Source organism: Electrophorus electricus, chromosome 7 (assembly GCF_041902795.1).
Source record: "Electrophorus electricus isolate QZ-2024a chromosome 7, ASM4190279v1, whole genome shotgun sequence".
NCBI classification, from domain to species: Eukaryota; Metazoa; Chordata; class Actinopteri; order Gymnotiformes; family Gymnotidae; genus Electrophorus; species Electrophorus electricus.
In genome coordinates, this window is record NC_137503.1 from 26,885,522 (window position 1) to 26,907,557 (window position 22,036).

The window sequence follows — 22,036 nt, forward strand, 5'->3', positions numbered from 1 at the left end:
AATTGTGGTCAGTTAAGTATGACCCTCATATTAAGAAACTGAACTGTTTATCATTATTCTATGGTAGCATACATAAGAATAGAAGTCTGACAAACCAATCTGATGAATAAATGTTTCACCCCGGGTTGACTATTTTAGTCAAGTTATGTCAAAAAACCAAACCACTTGAAATATACAATTATTTTCAAAATACACCAGCAACTGAACATGAAATTCTAACATATATAGTGTTTTCTGACCCATAGGATATTGTGATAGAAGGGTTTAACATCCTGTTTAAAACATCCTTTGAACAAACTATTTTTGAAAAAGAAAATGCTAAGTCAGCTAAAGACTAATACCTTTTCCCACAGAAGAAACATTCAAACCCTTTCAATGGTTTATCACAATCCCAATCTCATGTCAAATACCTTTTATCTCCCTTTTTTATTCTATGCTAAATACTCTATAAATAATCAGCTTCAGTTGAGCAAGTCTTGCCGGATAAACAAATTCGGCAATGCAAAATGGCAACTATTTCCATTTCCTCCCTGTCCTGCCTTGTGGCTTTTGTGTCTTTAGAATGTCTTAAATTGGATGAGCCACAGGTTCATTAGTCACATTCATCAGTCGTCAAGTTATTTGCTGGAGTTTTCCCACATTACTCTGCCTGCTGGGGCTCCCCTGGGAATAGCTGAGTCTTGCCTCACTGCAGGCTGCACTTGATGACATTGAGACTGGGCACAATTGATGTGTGTCTCAAAAGGCTTGGTTGCCATGATTCGAAATAAGGAATGTTTTGGAGACAATGGACATCTGAACCCTGATTCTTGTATATGTTGGCATTGAGGCTTTTGTCACTGGGTGTGAAGGTAGAAGGTAGTGAAATTAATTTTTTTTTCTGCAATAAATCAACATCTTTTTATGGCACACGTACTGCAGCAGATAGTTTATGAATATTATCTTTTAATTTTCTGGTTTAAGTAATATAGTTTTGTAGCTACAACTTGATGATTGTACCTGCCACTAATCTCCAGTGTAGATTTAAGCATGCATTCTATAATCTAAATCTGCCTTTTGAGCTTCCAAGTGGACCCTTTAATCCTTCTTAGGTGTGTAGTTGGAAATGCATAATGCACACAAGTGAAAGAGAGCCTTAACCACCTCTGTAAACAAACCTTGTGGAATGACCTGTTGTTTAAGGAGCAGAACAACAACTGCAGAACAGCTGCTCCTTTTGGAGAAATTAGGATGTTTCATTCCTGTTTCCAGGAATTACTAAGAGGAGGAGGCTACAGACATTGAGTTCTGCTCAGTAAGTAGACACTTGTGACCATTTTTAAGATCAATAATCTCCCGTCATTATCTGAGATAATTAAGTGTAATATATATTGAACCATTCTTCCTTTCATTGCCCTCATGCTCTTGATACGCAATGAGGGTTAGCAATTTTGCAGAGATGCATTCTTTCCTCTGCTGAAGCTGCAGTATTGGCTGTAGCTGTCCAGCTCTCTGGTCAGAATGTATTTACAGCAAAATAAAGGGCCAGTTAGGGCTTCCCTCAGCAACCCCAATGAACTCTATATGAATGTGTAGGACAGGGCAGGAAAACACAGACTAGAATGTCTAGAGCTAGAATGTGTTTGGCAGAGTCCTCCAGCATTTTACCCATTTATGTGTATGTGCACAAGCTTTTGTATGCAAACAAGTGTAAATTTGTACTTTAAAACTCATGGTGTTGGAATGCAGATTTTCTGCTATCTACTGTGCTGTGCAGAGTTTATGCACTCTTTTCTGTTTGTGGTGTGATACTCCAGGTGGGAGGTCAGGCAAGGGTTTGGAGTGGGAGTCCTTCTCTCCCTTTTTTAAGGGTACTTCTGGATTTGTGGCTTCACTTGCAAATTTAAGGTCTAATTTAGGCAAGATTATCTCAGTGTAGTCCTGGCAGCCCTGAAACCAAGTAGGGAGGAGGGAAGGAGGAGGCTTCTGAGGATATAAGAATACCAGTGCTGGCTTTTTTTCTCTTTTTCTGAGCAAATCCATTTGTCTTTTGTTCTCCACTCTGATTAAGTTGTTGGTCAAACTCTAATTTTAGCACATATCACAGCTGCCAGGTACTCTCCAACCTCATAGGTCCACACACCTGGTCTGGCTGAAACATAATACAATGAGAGTGCCTCTATTTGCTTATGTTGGACTGCACATGACTGTACTCTTTAAAGTCACTTTGAGGCATCATAACAATGACAATTACAATTACTATCAGATATGACCTCTCTGCAGACCTTACACATTATAATCTGTTCCTCTTTCTCTCTTATTTCTACCCTACCCCCTTCTCCCAAATTTAATATATGCTAGAAGCTGCAGTTCAGTTCATCTTTTGGACCAGAGATAATTTTATATACATAGAAAGCCCATGTAATTTAGCATCTACAGAATGGCATTTCATATAACATACATATAAACTATTAAAATATTAATTGAGCGGTCATTGACAGTTGCCTGCAGGTACCTAGTGTACACTGTGTGCACAATTATTAGGCAAGAGGGTATTTTGACCATATCATTATTTTTATGCATATTTTCTAACTCCAAGCTATATAAACATGAATGCTTATTGGATTTAAGCATATCAGGTGATGTGTATTTGTGTAATGAGGGAGGGTGTGACCTAAGGAGATCAACAACTTATATCAAGGTGTGCATAATTATTAGGCAGCTTCATTTCCTCAGGCAAAATGGGCCAAAGAAGAGATAAAACTGAAAAGTCAAAATTTTAAAATTCAGAGGGATGCAGCACTCTTAAAATTGCTAAGATATTGGGGTGTGATCACAGAACTATCAAACCTTTTGTTGCAAATAGCTAACAGGGTCGCAAGAAACATGTTGAGAAATAAAGACATATTAACTGCAAAATATTTGCATAATCAAACATGAAGTGACCAGGAAACCATTAAATCAAATCAAATCAAATCAGATTTATATAGTGCTTTTTACAACAGATGTTGTCAGAAAGCAGCTTTACAAATGTCCCAAGTCCAAGCCCCCAGTGACCAGACCAAGGGGGACAGTGGAAAGGAAAAACTCCCTAAAGTGTGAGGAAGAAACCTTGAGAGGAACCAAGACTTAAGGGGTGGCATCCTCCTCTGGCCTATCCTCCAGTGCTGTCATGTTCCAGAACTGCAACCTACCTGGAGTGCTCAGAAGTACTAGGTGTTCAGTACTTAGAGACATGGCCAAGGTAAGGAAGGCTGAAACCTGACCACCACTGAACAAGACACATAAGCTGAAACACCAAGACTGGTCCAAGAAATATATGAAGATTTTTTAAAGGTTTTATGGACTGATGAGACGAGAGTGACTCTTGACGGACCAGATGGATGGGCCTGTGCCTGGATGAGTAACGGGTACAGAGCTCCACTTCGATTCAGATGCCAGAAAGGAGGAGGAGGGGTACTGCTATGAGCTGGTATTATTAAAGATGAGCTAGTTGGACCTTTGAAGATGGACTCAAAATCAACTCCCAAACCTACTGCCAGCTTTTAGAAGACACTTTCTTCAAGCAGTGGTACAGTGAAAAGTTTGCATCTTTCAAGAAGACCGTGATTTTTTATGCATGACAATGCTCCATTGCATGCATCGAAGTATTCCAATGCATGGTAGGCTTATGACTGTTATTGAAAAGAAGGGTGGCTATTGGTCGCTGACCTTTTTTTTTTTTGAAATGTCAGAAATGTTTATTTGTAAATTATTAGTTGTTTGTTTATTATTCTCACTTTAACAGATGAAAATAAACAAGTGAAATTTCAGTTTTTCATTTAGTTGCATAATAATTCTGCACACTAATAGGTGGCCAATAATGATACACATATAGATATTCTCCTAAGAAAGCCAAAACCTCACTTTTACCTTTTTACATATTCAGGTTTAAGGTTATTAACATTTTTGGATTGACAGAGAACACTGTAGTTGTTCAATAATAAAATGAAACCTCAAAAATACAACTTGCTTAATAATTGTGCACACAGTGTATATTTTTAGTTGAGGTTTTAAGGCTGTTTCCTGGGAAGTTAAGAGAATAAAAAATAGTACTTTGTCCCTGTTCTTTTAATTAACAGCTGGCAACAACTAAACAAAATATGATAGATTAAGCAAATCTTATTAGTCCTTATTAGTGCTGGTCAGGGTTAGAAAAGCAGTTAACCTTCAAAGCATCCAGCTGAGAATTAAAACCAAAAAATAGCCTCTTTGTTGTGGTTGGGTGTACAAAAAAAACTCTTTAATTTGATAATGAACATGTAGATAAATGCTTGGTTGCTAAGTATGTAACCCTTTTCCTAAGCACTATAATAACAGGGTTTTTGTGTAATTTATTACACTGAAGTTCTAGCAAGCATGCAAATTGTGTCCATTTTTGTTGATCGTTGTGGTTTCCCTACAAAGTTTTAGTACAAATGTTGCAATAGCTTATTTACCAACTGCAGTTGTACTCATGTGTGAGAAATGTTCAAGCAAAATGATACAACTGTTTAAAGATCTTTTTTGTGTGTGTTGATTTGGTACTGATATTTTTTTATCCAACCCTTTGTTTTTGAAAATCCTTTTATACACTTTAAAGTATTAAAATGTGCTTTGAGAGAGGGAGTTGAGTCTTGTGTGTGCGATGGTGACACTGCTAAAGTGAAAATTGTGTGGGCCAAAGCAGGAACCCCAGTACCCAGCATTAAGCACAGCTGATCAATAGGAAAAGGCAATACGATTAGGTAGACAGTGGTTTAGTCTTATTTATAAATTGTATAAAGTGTCCAGGGTTGGATGGAATACTACACACTGTTCTAAATGTATTCAGATGTGTATCCCGGGGGGAAAAAAATAATACATTCAAATAGTAGATAACATTCGTAATACATTTTAGAAGACACTTATGAAATCATCGGTGCTATTTCTTCATATTTTAATATTAGCTAGCTACTTCAGTTACGGTATTCCTGTATGGCTGACATAATTTTGGGCCACTAATGCTTCAGTATAAATACTTTACTTTTGTATCCTGACGTAACTAGCTTTGGCTAAGATAGCTAACGCTAGCTCTTTTTCCTCTTGCTCAAACTACAGTATTAAGATATTAATCTTGTTCCTTTCTTGTATCACTGTGCAAAACGTGCACACGCACTGAAGACATATCAAAATGGGTATATTCTTACTTCTTTATAACCATGCCATGGAACATGAACGGCAGTTCTTTGTTGGTTTTAGTGAGGTAGGTTAGGTCACCTTAGCTTGCGTTAGTTAGCTACAGCGGAATTTCCACCAGAACGTCCCAATCTATGTTTTAAATTAAGTCACTGTTCTTTTCTCGTGGATGGAAAATAAAACTGCAATTATAAGAACAGATACTGTACAAATGACAGGTGTTTATAAGAATACCGATCTGGATTTTCTGCAAATGTATTACTACCAGATCATGGTTTGTGCAATCCCCCACCTTCAGTCTGAAGCATTTAGCACCTCCAACTACAGTTCAGATGCGTCTGTGAACAACATCCCCTCAAACAGCTTCCACTGGCAAAGCATCTCACTTAAATATTGAGCTGACCTGTTTCCCTCTAAAATATTTATTCTCTGTACAACAGCATAACTACTGTGACTCAGCTCAAAGATCAAAACGCAGATATTTCTGTTCGGGTCTATAACCATTTCTGCAAGATGGCAGAGGAATGCTGGTAATTTGCTGGCTTTGGGGAAACCGGTAGGGAGGAAAAGCAACTAATTGACACCGAGATATGTGTATTTATTTAACAATCTTAGAAGTTTATGTTTTGTGAAATATATTTATAAACTATTTAAAAACAAATGACCTTAAGACTATAAAGTCCCGGTGCAGAAGGTCCTTTATGAGGATATATGTCCCTGTTGTTTTAACTATGTAGAAGTTGCAGGACTTTTTAAACACAGGCCTAATCCTCTCATATATTTGAACCAGTAGTCACTGGAGCATTGTCTGCACAGATGTTGTTCGATTACTAATTTAGACTATTCACATTAGAGCAAACAAAAGGTCTAGAAATTTTTCTAGATGTGACATTTACATGTTGGAGTTGTTTCTGTGAGTATTTAAGATTTACATTTTACATTTAGGCCTAAATGTGACAGTGTTGTTGGGTACTATAGAGCTGTTATATATTTATTTATTTAACAAGAAGTAGAGAATGCTTTGTCACTCCTAACAGATGTTATTATGTCTGGATATTATGTCCAGTTATTACAAACCTTGTGTTGTTATCTTTTAGTACTTTCTCCTGCCAAGTATCTGTTAAAAATGCAACAGTGCAAACTGTTGAACAATAGCATGAAATAAATGTTTATTTCAGACCAGGTTAGTTGGCTATTTAAGCAAAGCCTTGCTGTTGAAACTAGCATGTGCAGGCTTCTTTAAGCAGCAAGTGTTGGCATTGACAAAGGTCTAATGCTCAGTGTTTCAATGAGAACCAGAAGAGGCTTCTGTTTGTGTGTGTGTGTGTGTGTGTGTGTGTGTCTGTCTGTGCAAGTTTGTGTGGGTTCTTGCTATCACAGTAACCCATCTTCTTGTGCACTTTGTTTGAGGTGTACAGTCCTATCACTGCTCCAGGGGGAGTAAAGGAGCTCTTTCATTGTACACCAGAGGCTCTAGTTTCTGTGGACCTTTTGTCTGGCCTGGTCAGGAGTGCCAGTGAAATGGGGCTACTCGCAATCCAAAACCAACTCTCATGCAATTTACCAGACCCTCTGTACAGTGAGAAAAAGGGTACCTCACTGTAGCACAGCAAGTGTCAGTGACCAACAAATATGTATTGTGGCATTCTAGATAGCTACTCGACTGTAAAGAGACACAGACTGTGGTAGCAAGAGATTAAGTGTGATGACAACAGTGTTTTAGTTTTTTGGATTATCATCTGGTTGGTTAAGGTAGGCTCTGAGTTCACTTACTTTTGCCTTAGATTCTGTGAAATTCAAGATTTGTTGTCTAAACCTAGTTGTTAGTTGCTTGTTAACTTAGGTGTGAATTGAGAGGCGGGCTCAGCACTCTTTCCATCTTTCCCCACCAAACTTCTTATCATCGTCATCTAATGCCCTCCAAGTTCCCTAGATCACTTCATTGATGAGCTGGACATCTTCCTGAGTCAATTACCCATTGAAGGAAATCCACTCATTCTCGTTGGTGACTTCAACATTCCATCAGACAAGCTACATTCCTCCTGCATCCTTCTGCTGTTGACAGCATTTGACCTCACCCTCAACCACTCTCCTCCAACTCACAAAGCAGGCAATGTTCTGGACCTGATCTTCACACGTACCACCACAACATCGGACATCGCAGTCACCCCTCTCCACCACCTCTCGGACCATCACTTTCTATCCTTCTCTCTCTCTCCCTTCCTTCTCTTTCCATCCAGTCCTTTCCAATATGTTCTCTTCCTCACCATGACTCTCTATCTTCTCTCTCTTCGGATACAGTTACAAATACTTTCATTTCTACACTCTCCTTATCAATGAATCTTCTGTGCCCTCTCTCCTCTAGACCTGCTAAGTTCTCCCCACCTGCCCCCTGGCTAACAGAAACACTTGTGTCACACATCCTTGTGTCAAAATTGTGCCTAGATGTGCCACAGATGTTACTGAGTGCACTATATTATAATTCTGCTGCAGCTGTTCTCTTTAGCATGATGCAGTTCCATTGACACAAAGTTCTTGTAATTTGTATGGTTCAGCTTGATATGAAATGACTGTACACCATGTAAATTGGACAGTACTGTTTACTGTATATTTAAGCCATCACTACTGTAACTAATACTGAACCAGTAGAATGCATGAATTACAGGCTTCTCTTTAACCATGAGTTAAAGAGGAGGTACCAGCCTTGCTCACTCCAGGAAATTAAAAGCTTAGGTCACTTCATGATGCCCTCTCATCTTATGCCAGGGCCATACTGAATAGTATATGATCAGTCTTCCTGTTTTGCTACAGACAGTTCACATTAGACATTTTGGATTTGTCATGAAGAGGAGCATTTAGTGGTGGGTCAGTGTATAGGCACACTTTTACTCTTTGAGAACAAGCTTGGAAACAAACAATTATTTGCACTAGTGGTATGAAAACTGCTTTTGAATATTATTAATGGGCAAAATATTAGCCATGTTTTATGTAGCATGCTTGCAAGTGTGGTATTGAAGAACGTACTAAAATTATAGGCCTGAAGAATAACTATACATTTTGAGTTTTCTTGCCATATTTTTTTTGCTGTTTATTACAAAACATAACAGTAAAATCTTTTTTTAAAAGAAGAAGTATCAGTGTTCAAGTTGGTGTTAACAGAATTGTTAAACCCTAGGAGACAACCCTGCAGATTGTGCTTTTAAACCTTGTTTACAGTGGGAAAATAGGTGAAACCGAGGTTAAACTGTAATTATATTTTAATAATTATATTATTATTATTATTATTATTGAAGTTGTAATGGTTTGACATTTGCTTTTAGCCCACCAATGTTTAAATCTAGTTTAACAAGACAGTGTTTTGAGTGTGAGACTATTATAGCCACTACTTACATAGGATGTATTATTATGTGTATTTAATCTGTGGACGTGCATGGCCACCATAGTTAGCAGGCAACTAATAAAATATTGTGCATGTTAGAGGGAGAGTGGGGAAATATGCACTTGTATAATGAATAAATTAGTAGAGGTTTGATTAAAATGAATGAATAAGTAAGTTGGGGATTAGTTACAACTACATTTAGGGTAACATGGTAAAATATAAGATTGAGTTGAAAAACATTTGTAATATTTATCTATTTTAATAGATAAGACAAGTGATTAGACTTGTCTATTGTGTCCATAGCATGGAATTTCCATATTGGAAATGAACTTTTGGATCATTATAATTGTATTGATGTACCATGCTATTACTAAGCCCCTTGTGCAAAGTGCAATGACATCCACAGGATTAGCCAATTTATTAATCCTAGTCTTAATGCTGATTTTACTGGCAGACCTTCACATCAACAGTGGCAGACATATTGTTAGTTGTCTGGTGTACCCTTGGCTAAAATATTATGTCTCTGTTTACCTACACATATGTGTGGGCCTGTGCCTACTAGAGTAGTACTAAATCACTGGGATCTGCAAACATCCAAGAGTCACATATGAGTTCAAAGGGGCTCAGACTGCACATAGATCAGCAAGGGGTATGTAAATCAAATATTGGAAGTCCTACATGAAATGTTCCACACATCATTTTAAAAAAAAGTGACCTTTTTGCAGTGTATATGATTGCTAGCTTTAGCCTACAAGTTGGTATGTTGTACTGACAGGGTGTTGTGCATATATGATCTTAATTGTATTAGGCATGCTGTACTAAAAGACATCAGACGCATGCGAATACACATTTCGCAAGGTTTAACATTTGTTTATTGTTTTGTGTGTACCAAAATAATTGCTATAGATAAAAAATAACATTTTGCATTGTACAGCTAAGTAAAAATGTTTACAGACAAGCATCACTAATTTTACAAAAATAACAGGTAAAACAATAGAACATAGAACAAAGGTAAAAAGAACAAAACATCCTCACATCAGTGTGCAAACCATTTATACAGATGGAAATGCCTCCTGTGGCTGCATTCCCTGATAAATTATTTAAATAGCATTCACCTACACACAAACATTCATACACACTTGCGCACACTAACACATATTCTCATATGAAACATAGCCTTACAACAGTCCAGTAATTTATCTGTTAAAAAGTACTGGATACTGGAAGCACTAGCAAAAAAAAAAAAAAAAAAAAACTTTCCCATCTTGCTCCATTAACCATAAGGGACAGAGGCAGGATGCTTGTTAAGAAAGAAATGTAATACTATTTACAGCTTGTCCTACAGTAGCAATATGTAGATAACCAATTTGCATCCTTTAACATTATGAAAGTAGTATTTCAGTTTTTGTTTGATCAAATTATACAACAGCAGTGAGGTAATATTTGTACATTAAAGTTTTCCTTTCTCTCTCTCTACAGCAAAAGCACACAGGTCAACACACTATTCAGAAGGACCCCACCACCACCATCCAAATGAGTAATTAAAACTGATCAGGATGGATGTAGCAGTGTGCTTTGGGCAGAGCCTTGTGATATCCATGACCTGTGACCTTGTGCAGTATGTTGGAGGAAATTCTGGTTGTTGTTTTTTAGGTATTAGCATTTTTCTAAATTTCATTTGTTTAAACGATCATTTTATCATTGATCATATAGTTTATTGTAATAAGGTTATCTCCAAAACAACCATCACTTCTACCCATTAATCAATCAGTGAATAAAAATAGAATTCACAAAGTATCAATGGTCCAATCATTCCAGTTTCAACTGGTATTTTGTCTAAGTGCTTTTATTAAACAAATCAGCCTTTTGGAAAGAGGTCTTCATCTTGAGCTCTCAGAGACATCTCATATTTCATTATTTTTGTATGTTTAGAACAAGCAGTACAAATTTATAAGAACTAGGAAAATGGAAAACCTAACATCTCATGTTGACTTCTGAGCCTGGCTCTGTCCAAGCTCTCTTCAATCTAGCCTTCCACTATGTCATCCGAAATGTTTTGTTAAGATGGAATATTCCATCTCACCCTGAGAAAACTATGCCTACTAACTTAACTTGTTGTTTACATGTCATCACAAATGAATGGGAATGCCCTAAAAATGTACATTGATGTATTGCTAAGAAATGTGAAATTATTTGGTTCAACTTCATTTGCAAGTACATTGTCTTGGGTTTATAATTTCAAACATGTTTTGACCCACTTGAAACACTGTTGGTAAACTGTTGGTATCACTAAAACTCACCAGTTGGTAATCTGTCTCATTGTAAAGCATCATTATCCTGTTTAAAGTAAAGAAATTTGACATTTTCGAAAGATATAAAATTAGTCTGGTGGGAGATTTAGTCTTTTAGAGCATTAAAGTCTTAGAATTGGTCCCTTCTTTGGGCATCCATTCAAGGAGCAAAAGGAATGCAGCGAGAGTGAGTGAGCAAGCGAGAGAGAGAGAGAGAGAGAGAGAGAGAAAGAGAGAGGTTCTGAAGTGCACAGTTGTCTGCAGGGAGCCCTTCCCACACAGATCTGAATGAGGTTTTTCCGAGAAAGATTGCCCATTCCAATCAAGCAAAGCGGTGTGTTTCTTTTTTTTCTGCTCTACCTGCTCTTAGTGGAGGGGTCCTGATTCTCCATGGGCAGTCAGCTGGGCTTTGTCCAAAGCAGAATCAGCTACCTTGAAACTGACCACATGCTTTTTCTGCCCCACCAGAGTGCATAAAATGTAGCGGAAAATCTGTCCCTGGACTTTCAAACAAAATACATATTCTTATTTATACAAAAAGGTGCGTTCTTCCAAGAGTCTTGTGCCTGTGCAACTATGCATCTGTGGAAAAAAATACAGAAGAGTTAATAAATATTTAGAACTGTGTGCAATAGTGTTATCAAGAAGTTTTGATAATATATGGAATCATACCTCTGCATTCATATTTGAGGTCTGAGAAGTATACCATCTCTTGTGAAAAGACAAAGAGACCTAGTCGTCCACCTGCATATGTTTTGTCATAGATTCTTCCAGAATCTGCCATAATCTTCTTTCCTTCGTACATAACAACTCTAAAATTGTAAATTGTAAAATTGTTGAAGCAAGGAAATAGCTATAGATAATTCAATTGCAGCAGCTAAATTAAAACTATAATTATGTTTAGAGCAGACAATTTAAATTTTGTAATCCTTTAAATGATACCTTATGTGTCCTGTTCTTGGCCTGTGAGTTAGGTGCCATCTATAAGCAGTGAAGTCCTTCCAGCCAACATTCTTGGGGTCATGCCACAGAGTGCGAACCTACAGAAGAAACAAACCAAAAACAGATTTTTATGCTGCTGAATTTCAGATCTTAGAGATGAGTAAATGATAACATTGTCCAAGTTACCTGTCCTGGCGTATTCCCCGTGTGCCAAAGGGCATTCCTTAGGTGTTCCCCTGGTCCAGTGGTAGAATTGACCACTTTGATTGAGAGCCCTGAGTAGCCCTGTGCCTTGGTGGGCTTGCTGGACCAATAGGTCTGAGTAATCTGCTTCCACATCACCACATAGAAGCGGGAGCTAGATTGGTAACCAAACACAAATCCAGCATAGTCATCATCTCTCTCTGTGTTGATGAAGAAGGTTCCACTGAAGTCTACTGCATTGAACTCATCAAAACCTGTCAAGGCACACAAGGAGTTAGTCAGAATTATTTGTTTTTTAACAACTATACTATTCTAAAAAGGCTCTTGAAAAAAACAAATTGTCATTCTAACATACCAACAGCAATGCCAGGATCACAGTTAACTGTCTGAACCAGCTCTTTCCCCTGATGACGCACCACCCAGTTAGGATCAATCTGAGAAGTGCCCTTGGGGTCAAGAGGCACCATCTGGAACTTGCGAAAGTCGGTTTCACTGATGTCAAAGTTCTCTGGGCATACATCATAGATGTCTGGAACATTATCCTGGTCAAAGTCATCTTTACAAGCATCGCCACGTCCATCACCTAATCAGAAAAGATTTGTAAAAAGGTTTCATATTTGTAAAAATATATCAAATTCAATAATAGACCTCAGACAATAATTGAGGATGATATTGTGAATTGAATTTTAAATTCACTCCACTAACCATCAGAGTCTAACTGATCTGGGTTATGAGCAAGTCTGCAGTTGTCTTTATCATCAGGGATGCCATCATTGTCATCATCATAATCACAAGCATCTCCTTTGCCATCCTTGTCATGGTCAGCCTGGTTGGCATTGGGAATGTAAGGGCAGTTGTCCAAGTTGTTTTGATGTCCGTCTTCATCGATGTCCTGGTTGCTGTCACATTTATCTCCCACTCGGTCAGAGTCTGTGTCGAGCTTTTGGATTAAGTGCCACAACAAAATGTCAATGTAAGCATTGCTAATTTATCTGTTTATTATGGTTTAATCACAAACTGTTTTGAGGCTCCAGTATCCCTGCCTGATTTGCCTTGTCTGATTCAGATGATGTGTTTCATCTAATAATAAGACACAACCCCTATTCTGTTAGGTCCATAGAAGTCTCATGGCCCTAGAGCTGGGCATACCACTCTCCCATTTCTCTTCTTCTGGTGAAAAGGAGGGGTGGGTCAGTTTCACCCATTTTCCCCTTAACTGAGTCCTGTTGTTCCATAGGCATGCATTCCTCCTCTTCAGTTAAGCATGGCACAGGTGTGATCCACTGGGATTGAGTCCCGACACGGCATGCATAAACCCACTAGCAAATCCATTCCTCACTAATGACTGCACCCCTCCCCCCCTTCCCTTTGGGCTTGTTGAGCACCAGTGAGTGCCCTTGAAAAGCCTCCCCTTTGCGATATTGTATAGCTGCATGCCCCCAAGGTGAAGAGGATTTACTCCACCCTTCCATAGCGTGATAAAACTTTGCTTCCCTGCAACTACCCATTGTGCATTTAAACTGAATCAAACAACAAATGGATCTTTGTGGATTACAGATTAAAGCACCTGCAGTAGTCTCTCTAGTTTGCTGCTGCTTTCTCTCATGCATACCTGGTCAGGATTATGCTCCAGAGGGCAGTTATCACACTGGTCACCAACCCCATCCAGATCAGTATCTTTTTGATCCACATTGTACAGATAGGGACAGTTGTCCTTCTCATTCAGAATGCCTGAGGAAGCACATAAGTATTAAGAGACGTCTGTTTTAGGATACCATGAAATTGTACCATGCCTGATATTATTTAATTTATCTAGGGCAGCATGACAACCTCTTACCATCTCCATCAATGTCTACAGCACAGGCATCTCCTTCACCATTATTATCAGTGTCTGTCTGGTCAGGGTTGCTGTTGTATGGGCAGTTGTCACAACGGTCTCCAACTTCATCTCGGTCATAGTCATACTGTCTGGGATTGAAGATGAATGGGCAGTTGTCCTGTTTGAAAAGAGGGCACAGTGTGGAAAAATGCTAAAGCTCCAGCCACTCCCTAAAAGTTATCAATAGGAGATTGTTACTTTTAGATGGTAGGCTTGTAATTTGGCTTTGCTTGTATTAGATTTAGAGTTGGGTAGGCATAAATGTATGCTTTATTTTAGGGCTGAGACCATATGTGTTGGAATTAACAGGACAAACTATAAGCCTTTCAGAGTGGTCCCTCAGTGCCGAAATTTAAGGTTTGGCTCTGTGAGAAGTAAAATATCTCTGTGAGAAGTAAATTTTCTTTCTGTAGCATTTTTCTTCATCACAGCTTGAGTGATGAATGCAAAGGATGTCAAGATTTTAAACATAGTTTTAATGCTGACTTCATATGTGTAGTACTTTTTTGCTATGTCTTATCCATTGGTATATTTCAGCTTCAATTAATTTACCCTATCATCAGGGATGCCATCATTATCATCATCATCATCACAAGCATCACCAATTCCATCCTTGTCATAGTCCTCTTGACCTGAGTTTGGAAGGTTTGGGCAGTTGTCCTGCAAATATTGAAATATGCAAGTGGTCAGTAATGGCCAAAGGTATGCCATCTGTGGTTTTGTGTATTGTGGCATAGATGTTCTCAAACCTTCTTGCAGTGATATGTGGCATTCTCCACACATACAAGGTCAGCATTAGGCCAGCCATCCAGATCAGTGTCCTCTCCACAAATATACCCATTCCCAGCATAGCCAGGTTTGCACTCGCAGCGGTACATGGGATCTGAGAAATGTCCCAGGTAATTGCAACGGGCATTCTTATTGCAGTCATGGCTTCCATCAAGGCAGGGGTTGCGGGGTGTGCACACCTACAAAATGGAAAGATCAAATGGTAATTAAGTGCAGATAATTTGGGAGTTTGTGGTAATTCAACCATACACCAGATTTTGTTGCTCACCTGTTTCTTTGCAGCAGCTTCCTCTACTCCTCTGCCAAATGGCTGAGATCCAGTGTAGCGGGGAGGGCATGGCAGACAGTTGTAGCCAGGTGCTGTATTTTCACACCTATGGACTCCATTGAATCCGAAGCAAGTATCAGGCACCTCTTTGCACTGTTAAGAAGAGAGGTGACTCAAATTATTATTATTTTCTCAGGGGCCTTTTTTGTTTGGTATTTCAAAAAAATGGGAGAAAAGGTTCACCTCATCAATGTCCTTACAGTTGATGCCATTGCCTGTGTAACCTGATGGGCATTTTCCACACTTCCAAGAACCATCTGGAAAACTTCTGCACTGAGCCCCAGCAAAGCAGGGATTGGACAGACATCCATCTGATAAAAAAATATTCAGTGAAGGTTAAGATTACTCTGTGTACCTGTGTGTAGATACAGCTTTGTCTACGCAGCTGAATGGCATGATAACTCACCAATAGGACAGGCCTGCTTGTTGCAGAGCTGAGTTCCCTTGGCATCACCCACACAGTCCTTTCCCCCATACTTGGGTGGTGGGTCATTGCAAAGGCGTTTGCGGCTCTGGACACCTCCTCCACAGGTGGCTGAGCAGGCATCCCAGAGTGACCATGGTCCCCAACCGCCATCAACTGATAAGGCAAAAGGACCTTATTAAACATCTTTGGCTAGACACTTGTTATGTGTGTTTGCCTCCTCAAATTGCTCACTGCTGTGCTTGCTAAATTAAATGTTAAGCAGACTTACTTGCACATGATGACTTCTCACATTTCTCAGTCTGCCTGCCTTTGCCTTGACAGTCTTTTCCTCCCAGCTGGGGTGTGGGAGAGTTACACAGACGAATGCGTGTAATGACACCAGATCCACAGGTGACTGAGCAAGAAGACCACGGTGACCAGTGGCTCCAGTTCCCATCCTGCTTAACTGAGAGAGACGAACAAGAGTAGCGAGTTAAAGGATGTTTCTTTCATACCAGTCAGTGAATGGGAAAACAGTGGGCTCGTGCTGGTGGAGCGCCACTCACAGCGCTTGTCGCATTCCTGGAGGTAGCAGTCTCTGGTTTGCACGGACGTGCCCTCGCAGTTGTTATTGATGCGGTCGCAAGAGCGGCCACGCTGTTGAATGCCCCTTCCACAGGACACAGAACAATGGGTCCATTCAGACCAGGGGGACCAGCCATCCTCAGCATAGTCACTTGCTGTTGGGGGAGAGGAGAGGGAGATAATAGGCGAGCTATTCCCACTTTCTATAGCAGCAGTGAGCAGAAAAGCTCTTAATGCAGTGCCCTAATGGACACAATTTAGCCTAGGCTGCTTGAGACAGGATACTCCAGGGAAGCCTGTCATGAACCAAGCATTCTGACCATCAGGGAAAAGCTTCAGGGCTAAGGGATTCCCTTTGATTTTTTTTCCAAAACAGAAAGTAGAATTTCAAATTCAAAAATGTTTTTGCAGATGAAAGAATTTCAGACTGCTGAGGTAAAAAAAATAAATAAAAATAGAAGCAGCTTTTTACATGTACTTAAGGTCTAGCCATGTGTGCTCATTTTTTGTGGTAGGGAGAAAATGTTATTTTTACTTTTTACAATCTTTTTGAACTACAACAATTTTCCACCTCTCTTTAACCAATTTAGACAATTACCTCCATTTCTGCATTTAGAGATACACAAAGTTCTATTGTAGGATAAATTTGGATTCTTTCATTTACAACAATATTATGATTAGCAATCAGTGAGCTTGTATTTCACATATATCATCTTGGCTTCATCTTGGCTACACAACCATTATTTAGAGTTTTTGTTAACATTTTAATAAAATGTTCCTATTAATTGGAACAGAAATTTCAAATGAATTGTGCTACAGTTGGTTGAAAATTATAATTTGTTAAATAATATTCACTTGAAAACAGACTGTACAAGTAAGTCATTCTATAAACTGTACTGAACTTATTGAATTGTACTCACGAGTTCCACACCGGGGACAGCATTCACCATCGGGCACAGTTGCATTGGCACAGGGAATCAGAGGGCAGGAGATCTTACGGCACACTGTCGCTGAGTTCTGCAATTACCGTCCACAGCTCATTAGTCATTAAGTGTCCAAACTACTGTGTAGAGGGCTGAAAAGATTACCTTTTGCTTGTGTCAGAAGCCATAACTAGCACTCTGGGCCCTTCAAAGAGGGTCAAACTAAGCTCTGAATACGCACACACATACAAAGATAAATACACATGCAAACTGCCTTCCATACAACCCTGTGAGTTTGACAACATCCTATTACTCTCTAATTAATCAAGTGAATATCCCAGTCCCTGAATGTTGATAAAATGTAGCTGTAGTGTGGACTTGATTTCTGTTGTTCTAGGTTATGCTTATTTGTCAAAGAGCTTGTGGTACAACCCCCAATTTCCTATTCTTAATTACAGACTAGGTGCTTCAGAGAACCAGACACAACAATAACCAAGGCCAAGGTCACTAATCACAGCATGGCTGCCATTGTTCTCACTCACAAATTAGTGACTTAATGACAAAGCATATGGCCCTTAAGTGGCTGGGTGGCTATCTGAAGAGCCCACTCCACAGAGTGTACTTACTTGGCAAGTGCACTCAGTGCAGTCGTCCACTGTCCACTCCTCCTTGTTCTTATGCACAATGCCATTGTGGAGGCAGACACCAGCATGGATTCCCATGCGCTTCATGAGCATATTGTTCTCATCTGTCTAGGAATGAAAGGCATGTGCATTCAGTGTGGGTGATGATGCTTTGGGGAAGTATTATTTTTATTTGAACAAATCTATGCCTAACATAGCAAAATTATACATCACCCTAAACCGTGGCATTTAGTGATACTTCTGTAATTGCATTTATACTAATTTCAGATTGATCCATGCTTAATTCATTTGAAAAAGTAAAAACTACGTAGTGCCTAAACAGGGAATAAAAAAAACCAAACATTCTCACCACTTTGCGGAGCTCATTGGACAGCTCCTGCACCACCACACCAAGGCCCTTTAGCTCCTTGAACATGCTAAGTAGGTCCTCACAGGAAAATCCACAAATCATTTGCAGATCTGCTATGGGGAGGGGGGAGATGCAGTTATAGCCATAGGGATAAAGATACATTTTCATGTATGAATGATGGCTTTTGCACTGAGGTTCTACAAAAAGGAAGAGTTTCATTTACCTTTTGTTTTGTGGCCAGTGTAATCAGTCCTGATGGCTGGGCTGGATCCATTGATAGGATTATCCAGGGTGATTATATCAATCGTAATTGCTGTATTGGGGATGTATAAACACTTTAATTGACTGCAAAAATAATGTACCATATGTCCTGCATTAAGCAACAATCAGATGTATTGTTGATAAACTTGTGTTCAAAACCCATTTAAATCCCAAGATTCTAAATATCAGGACATTTATAACACAGTGCAAACATTGCGCTAAACTGCATTAATATAAGAACTGATCATAAGTAGTTGATTCAGCATTTAGAAAAATGTTTACTTTTAAGAAAGTTTACAAGCAGTAAAAGACTCTACAAAATTTTAAGAACGTGAAATGCCTGCATGTTGTAAAAGTCATAGTGAAATTATATTAAAATGTGTGTTGTTTTACTTTGCATTACACTTGAAAGAGTTTTTTTTTCACTTGAGCGCTATCCACGTGGGTAACTTCGCGCCTCACAGTGCCTTCACAGCAGTACTAGAATTGCCATTTATTTCATGGAAAAATCTCTTTATAAAAACCTAAACGCCACATAGGACTTACAGTTTTGACATCCTTTATTACGCAAAATTGCATCCAGCGTGGTCCCAAAAACAAACCGCACGTTTTGTAGGACACCCTGCAAGAAACAGATTACGCGTAATTTTACTTCTCACAACTCGTCATTGTTCTTCAATAAATGTATCAAGTATATTCATATAACTTAGATGCCATGTGTTTGTTGTGCACGAACCATGAATCTGTCAGTAACTGCTCCCTTCCCGAGTCTCAAATTCGCCACTCCTGGGGTGTCATGTGTCATGATATTCTGGATAGACACATCCAGCTCCGCAGTATTGACCTCCTCACATCCAACATAGAAATGAACTCTGTCTTCTTGTACGAGAAGAGTGATGTTCTTCCACTGACCTGTCGCCAAATCTGCATCTTCAATTGACACAACCTGTTGCTTGTTTGCGGTGGAGTAAACTATGTCCAGAGTATTTGCCTTCCCGTTGGAAACAATTTCGAATATGGGTCCGGAGCCGTCCTGCTTCTCCACAGTCAAAAGACTGCCCCTGGTGCGTCTGAACTGTTTGAAATTGACCAAGAGTATAAATCCCCTCTCTGCCTGAATGGAATCGATGAGGTCCCTAAAGGCGTTCTCGGGAACCGGGGGGATCAGGTCTGGATTCAGGATTTTGTAGGCGGGACTATAGGGGTCGTCCCCTTTCACCAAAGTGACCCCATGGTTTTTCCTTGGGACTCGGACAAGCTCAAAAAGGTCATAAACACTATTGTCATCTCTACTTTCTGTAGGAAAGATCAAAAACAGAAATAGATTATTGCATTTTTATGACCTAAAATATTCTTCAGTCTATGCAATGTATTTCATTAAAAGTATACCTGGAGTGTGGTGGTAGCCTTTCCCCCCTTCTCGTGTTACATTTTTGAATCTCGATAGCAGTCAAAATATCACCCCTTTCTGATAGTTGCTACTGTGGTTTCATATCACTCACCTGCGACTCTTGCGCTTTCGCAGCTCGATAGCATCAGTAGCAAAAATATTCCAGTTAACTTCATTCTAAAACTTCGTCTTGTGTCTGTAAATAAAATGTCCATAACTTTACCCTGAAGTGGAAATTGGGAACTTTCTGTAAATTTTAACAGTCTAATTAATGCCTCAATACACCTGTATACAACGAAAACCCGGTTCCTACCTGTTTATTTCTTACAAAAAATAACAAATGTGTATAGTCCAAAAAAGCCGGTATTGCCGATGATGCGTTAAATTCCGAAATATACTGAAGGTAATAGTTACCCGTCTACACGTTCATTATTCAGGCCTCTCCGCTCTTGTTAAACCCGCTAAATCTATTACCGGAGAGGACAAAGTTCTATTTAAATAGTTTCATGACATTCCTAAGAACATGCCTCCTCCAATCAGATGCTCGAAGGGGAAAGGGACGAGCTTATGCTCTTACCTCAGCGTGCTGAGAGCGAGCGTCTGGAACATAAGTATACACAAGGGAACGAAGAAAAAGAGCGCGACATTCCACCCAACACATTCCATAAACATTCTTGTGATTTTAGTGACCACTACATCCGGTCAGTCATTTATGATTAGGCAAAATCACGTTAGCTTTACGACCGGACTTTATTTAATATTTGATTAGAGTATACTACGCTTTTTTAATCATATAGACCTATGTATTAGGGTGTGATTACTGAAGATACAAGTCTAGTTTTTTGAGATATGCATTTATTGAACAGCTTTCTTATTTAGCACGTATATTCATCGATAGTATATATATTAATTTGAAGAAATGGCTAACGCTTAAGAACATGAGGCATCTTAAAAGGATGCTTAGTAATCTCTCGCGTCATTTTCGTCTCTCCGCTAGAGGCCGTTCTGAGGCCATTTAGATATGCTGTAGTGTGTTAATGTATGCTCTCGTTCGATTTCTAAATATCTTTGTTTTCAGTCTCAGTCAGTAATTGTCATTAACATATTCTTCAATTTTACAAGTATATTTTTTCATATTTTGTTTTTCTTTTTTTTTCATATTTTCCAAGCCGATATATTATTTCATAATATTTATTATCTAAATGCAGTAAACCAGAAAATGTTAGCAAGTTAAAAGGGCTAGTATGTGCACTGACATCACATATTCTGCATAAATTCTTATACATTGTCTGTGCACATATATTCCGTACCAAAACATTGTTTAGATGTCCAGTAGTAATCAGCGTTTTAGATTGTACAATAATCTGGGAGTACTTTTTGCTTTTATCCTCAGGTCTAAGTATGTCACCTGTAGTCAGTCAAAAATAGCAAAGCATCTCTCTGAACCCTCCATATACGGCACTAACCATAGTCATCTGGAACTATTGTGCAATAGTGATTTCTTTCACAGATCCAAGTTATATTCCTACCAGTACTCTGATATCTGGGGCTAAAGCCAGATAAATTATTTAAAAGAGGATCAGGCAGCCAGCCTCCATTGTTGTACTCAAAACAGATTCTGTTTTGACTATCTTGAGATTGGGCTTCAAGTGTTTGTTCTGGTTCACTTGGCCTCTGCTGTCTTCTCAATCAGGTTTAGTGATGCATTCTTTAGTACACTATGCCAGTTTTGCTTGTCACTGTCACTGTATGACAAAGTATGATAAAGAGCATTGTGGAGCAGCCATTTGTGAGATCAGTCCTAGAGAGTAAAATGGCATGGTGGTTACTGTATACCTGTTTATCTTGATGTACCATTACTGCCTTGAGGGAAGAGTTATTTGATGGACACTGGATGTTCAGTTGTTGTTGTTGTTGTTTTTTTAATTGTCCCCACAGAGCTTGACAAGGCCTCTAGTTTCATTTATTCTGCCTTTAACTCATTCTGCGACTGTCAAGCATTGAATACTGAATACATTGTGATGCATCATAACTGCATGACACAGAGCATTACCAGTTTAGCTCATGTTTAGAGGCTGGGTTTTGCGGAAAGGTCAAGGGGTTGACCCTCTCCCTGGAGACATCCAGGGTAAGATGTTTGCTGTAACTGATTATTTGGGTGGGGAGAATGCGTCATCCACAAGCAGTTTCTGGTGTGTACCCTCTCTACCATCCTGTAATGCAGGCCTGTTGTTCACACAAGGACAGTTCACTCCTGTCAGAGAGAAAAGCTCCTGCATAATTCCACTGATTTGCTCCCATTGTTCAGCCATGGAGACATCATTTTGAGATCTGATGCATTTTGAATATATTCACCTAGCCCTACTCTGAGCTTTAGTGAACTGTTAGTTACAGCACAGAAACAAACATTCTTTTGTTTAGAGTTTGTGTTAAAAGTGTAAATATAAGAGACAAAAGGAAAATCTTTGGATGGTTTTTGTCAGCTTCAGTG

General features: G+C 39.1%; 1 protein-coding gene across 2 annotated transcripts; it reads right to left on the minus strand.

Annotated features, from left to right (window-relative positions):
- Positions 1–9,409: 9,409 nt before the first annotated feature.
- thbs1b (thrombospondin 1b) lies at positions 9,410–20,017 on the minus strand. Of its 2 annotated transcripts, none has more exons than XM_026998975.3 (23): positions 19,859–20,017; positions 19,658–19,741; positions 18,892–19,451; positions 18,702–18,777; positions 18,118–18,207; positions 17,895–18,004; positions 17,528–17,653; positions 16,899–16,995; positions 15,960–16,133; positions 15,683–15,859; positions 15,394–15,567; positions 15,171–15,298; positions 14,928–15,080; positions 14,620–14,838; positions 14,423–14,530; positions 13,829–13,988; positions 13,604–13,722; positions 12,697–12,931; positions 12,347–12,574; positions 11,974–12,245; positions 11,788–11,885; positions 11,518–11,657; positions 9,410–11,427 (listed from the first exon to the last, which is right to left on the minus strand). In XM_026998975.3, the coding sequence occupies exons 2-23, from the start codon at positions 19,719–19,721 to the stop codon at positions 11,420–11,422; spliced, it is 3,516 nt and encodes a 1,171-aa protein (XP_026854776.2). In that variant the 5' UTR covers positions 19,722–19,741; positions 19,859–20,017; the 3' UTR covers positions 9,410–11,419. The 2 variants fall into 2 exon arrangements, with proteins under 2 accessions (XP_026854776.2, XP_026854775.2); XM_026998974.3 differs by having other exon boundaries at positions 17,895–18,007.
- Positions 20,018–22,036: the final 2,019 nt, after the last annotated feature.

Coding starts and splice junctions, on each gene's coding strand:
- thbs1b (XM_026998974.3), bottom strand. CDS start 19,721: ATGAAGTTAACTGGAATATTTTTGCTACTGATGCTATCGAGCTGCGAA. Junction 14,531..14,619: donor CCACATATCACTGCAAGAAG/GTTTGAGAACAT, acceptor CAATATTTGCAG/GACAACTGCCCAAACCTTCC. Junction 12,575..12,696: donor AGATCAGTTAGACTCTGATG/GTTAGTGGAGTG, acceptor TTTTCTGATTAG/GTGATGGACGTGGCGATGCT.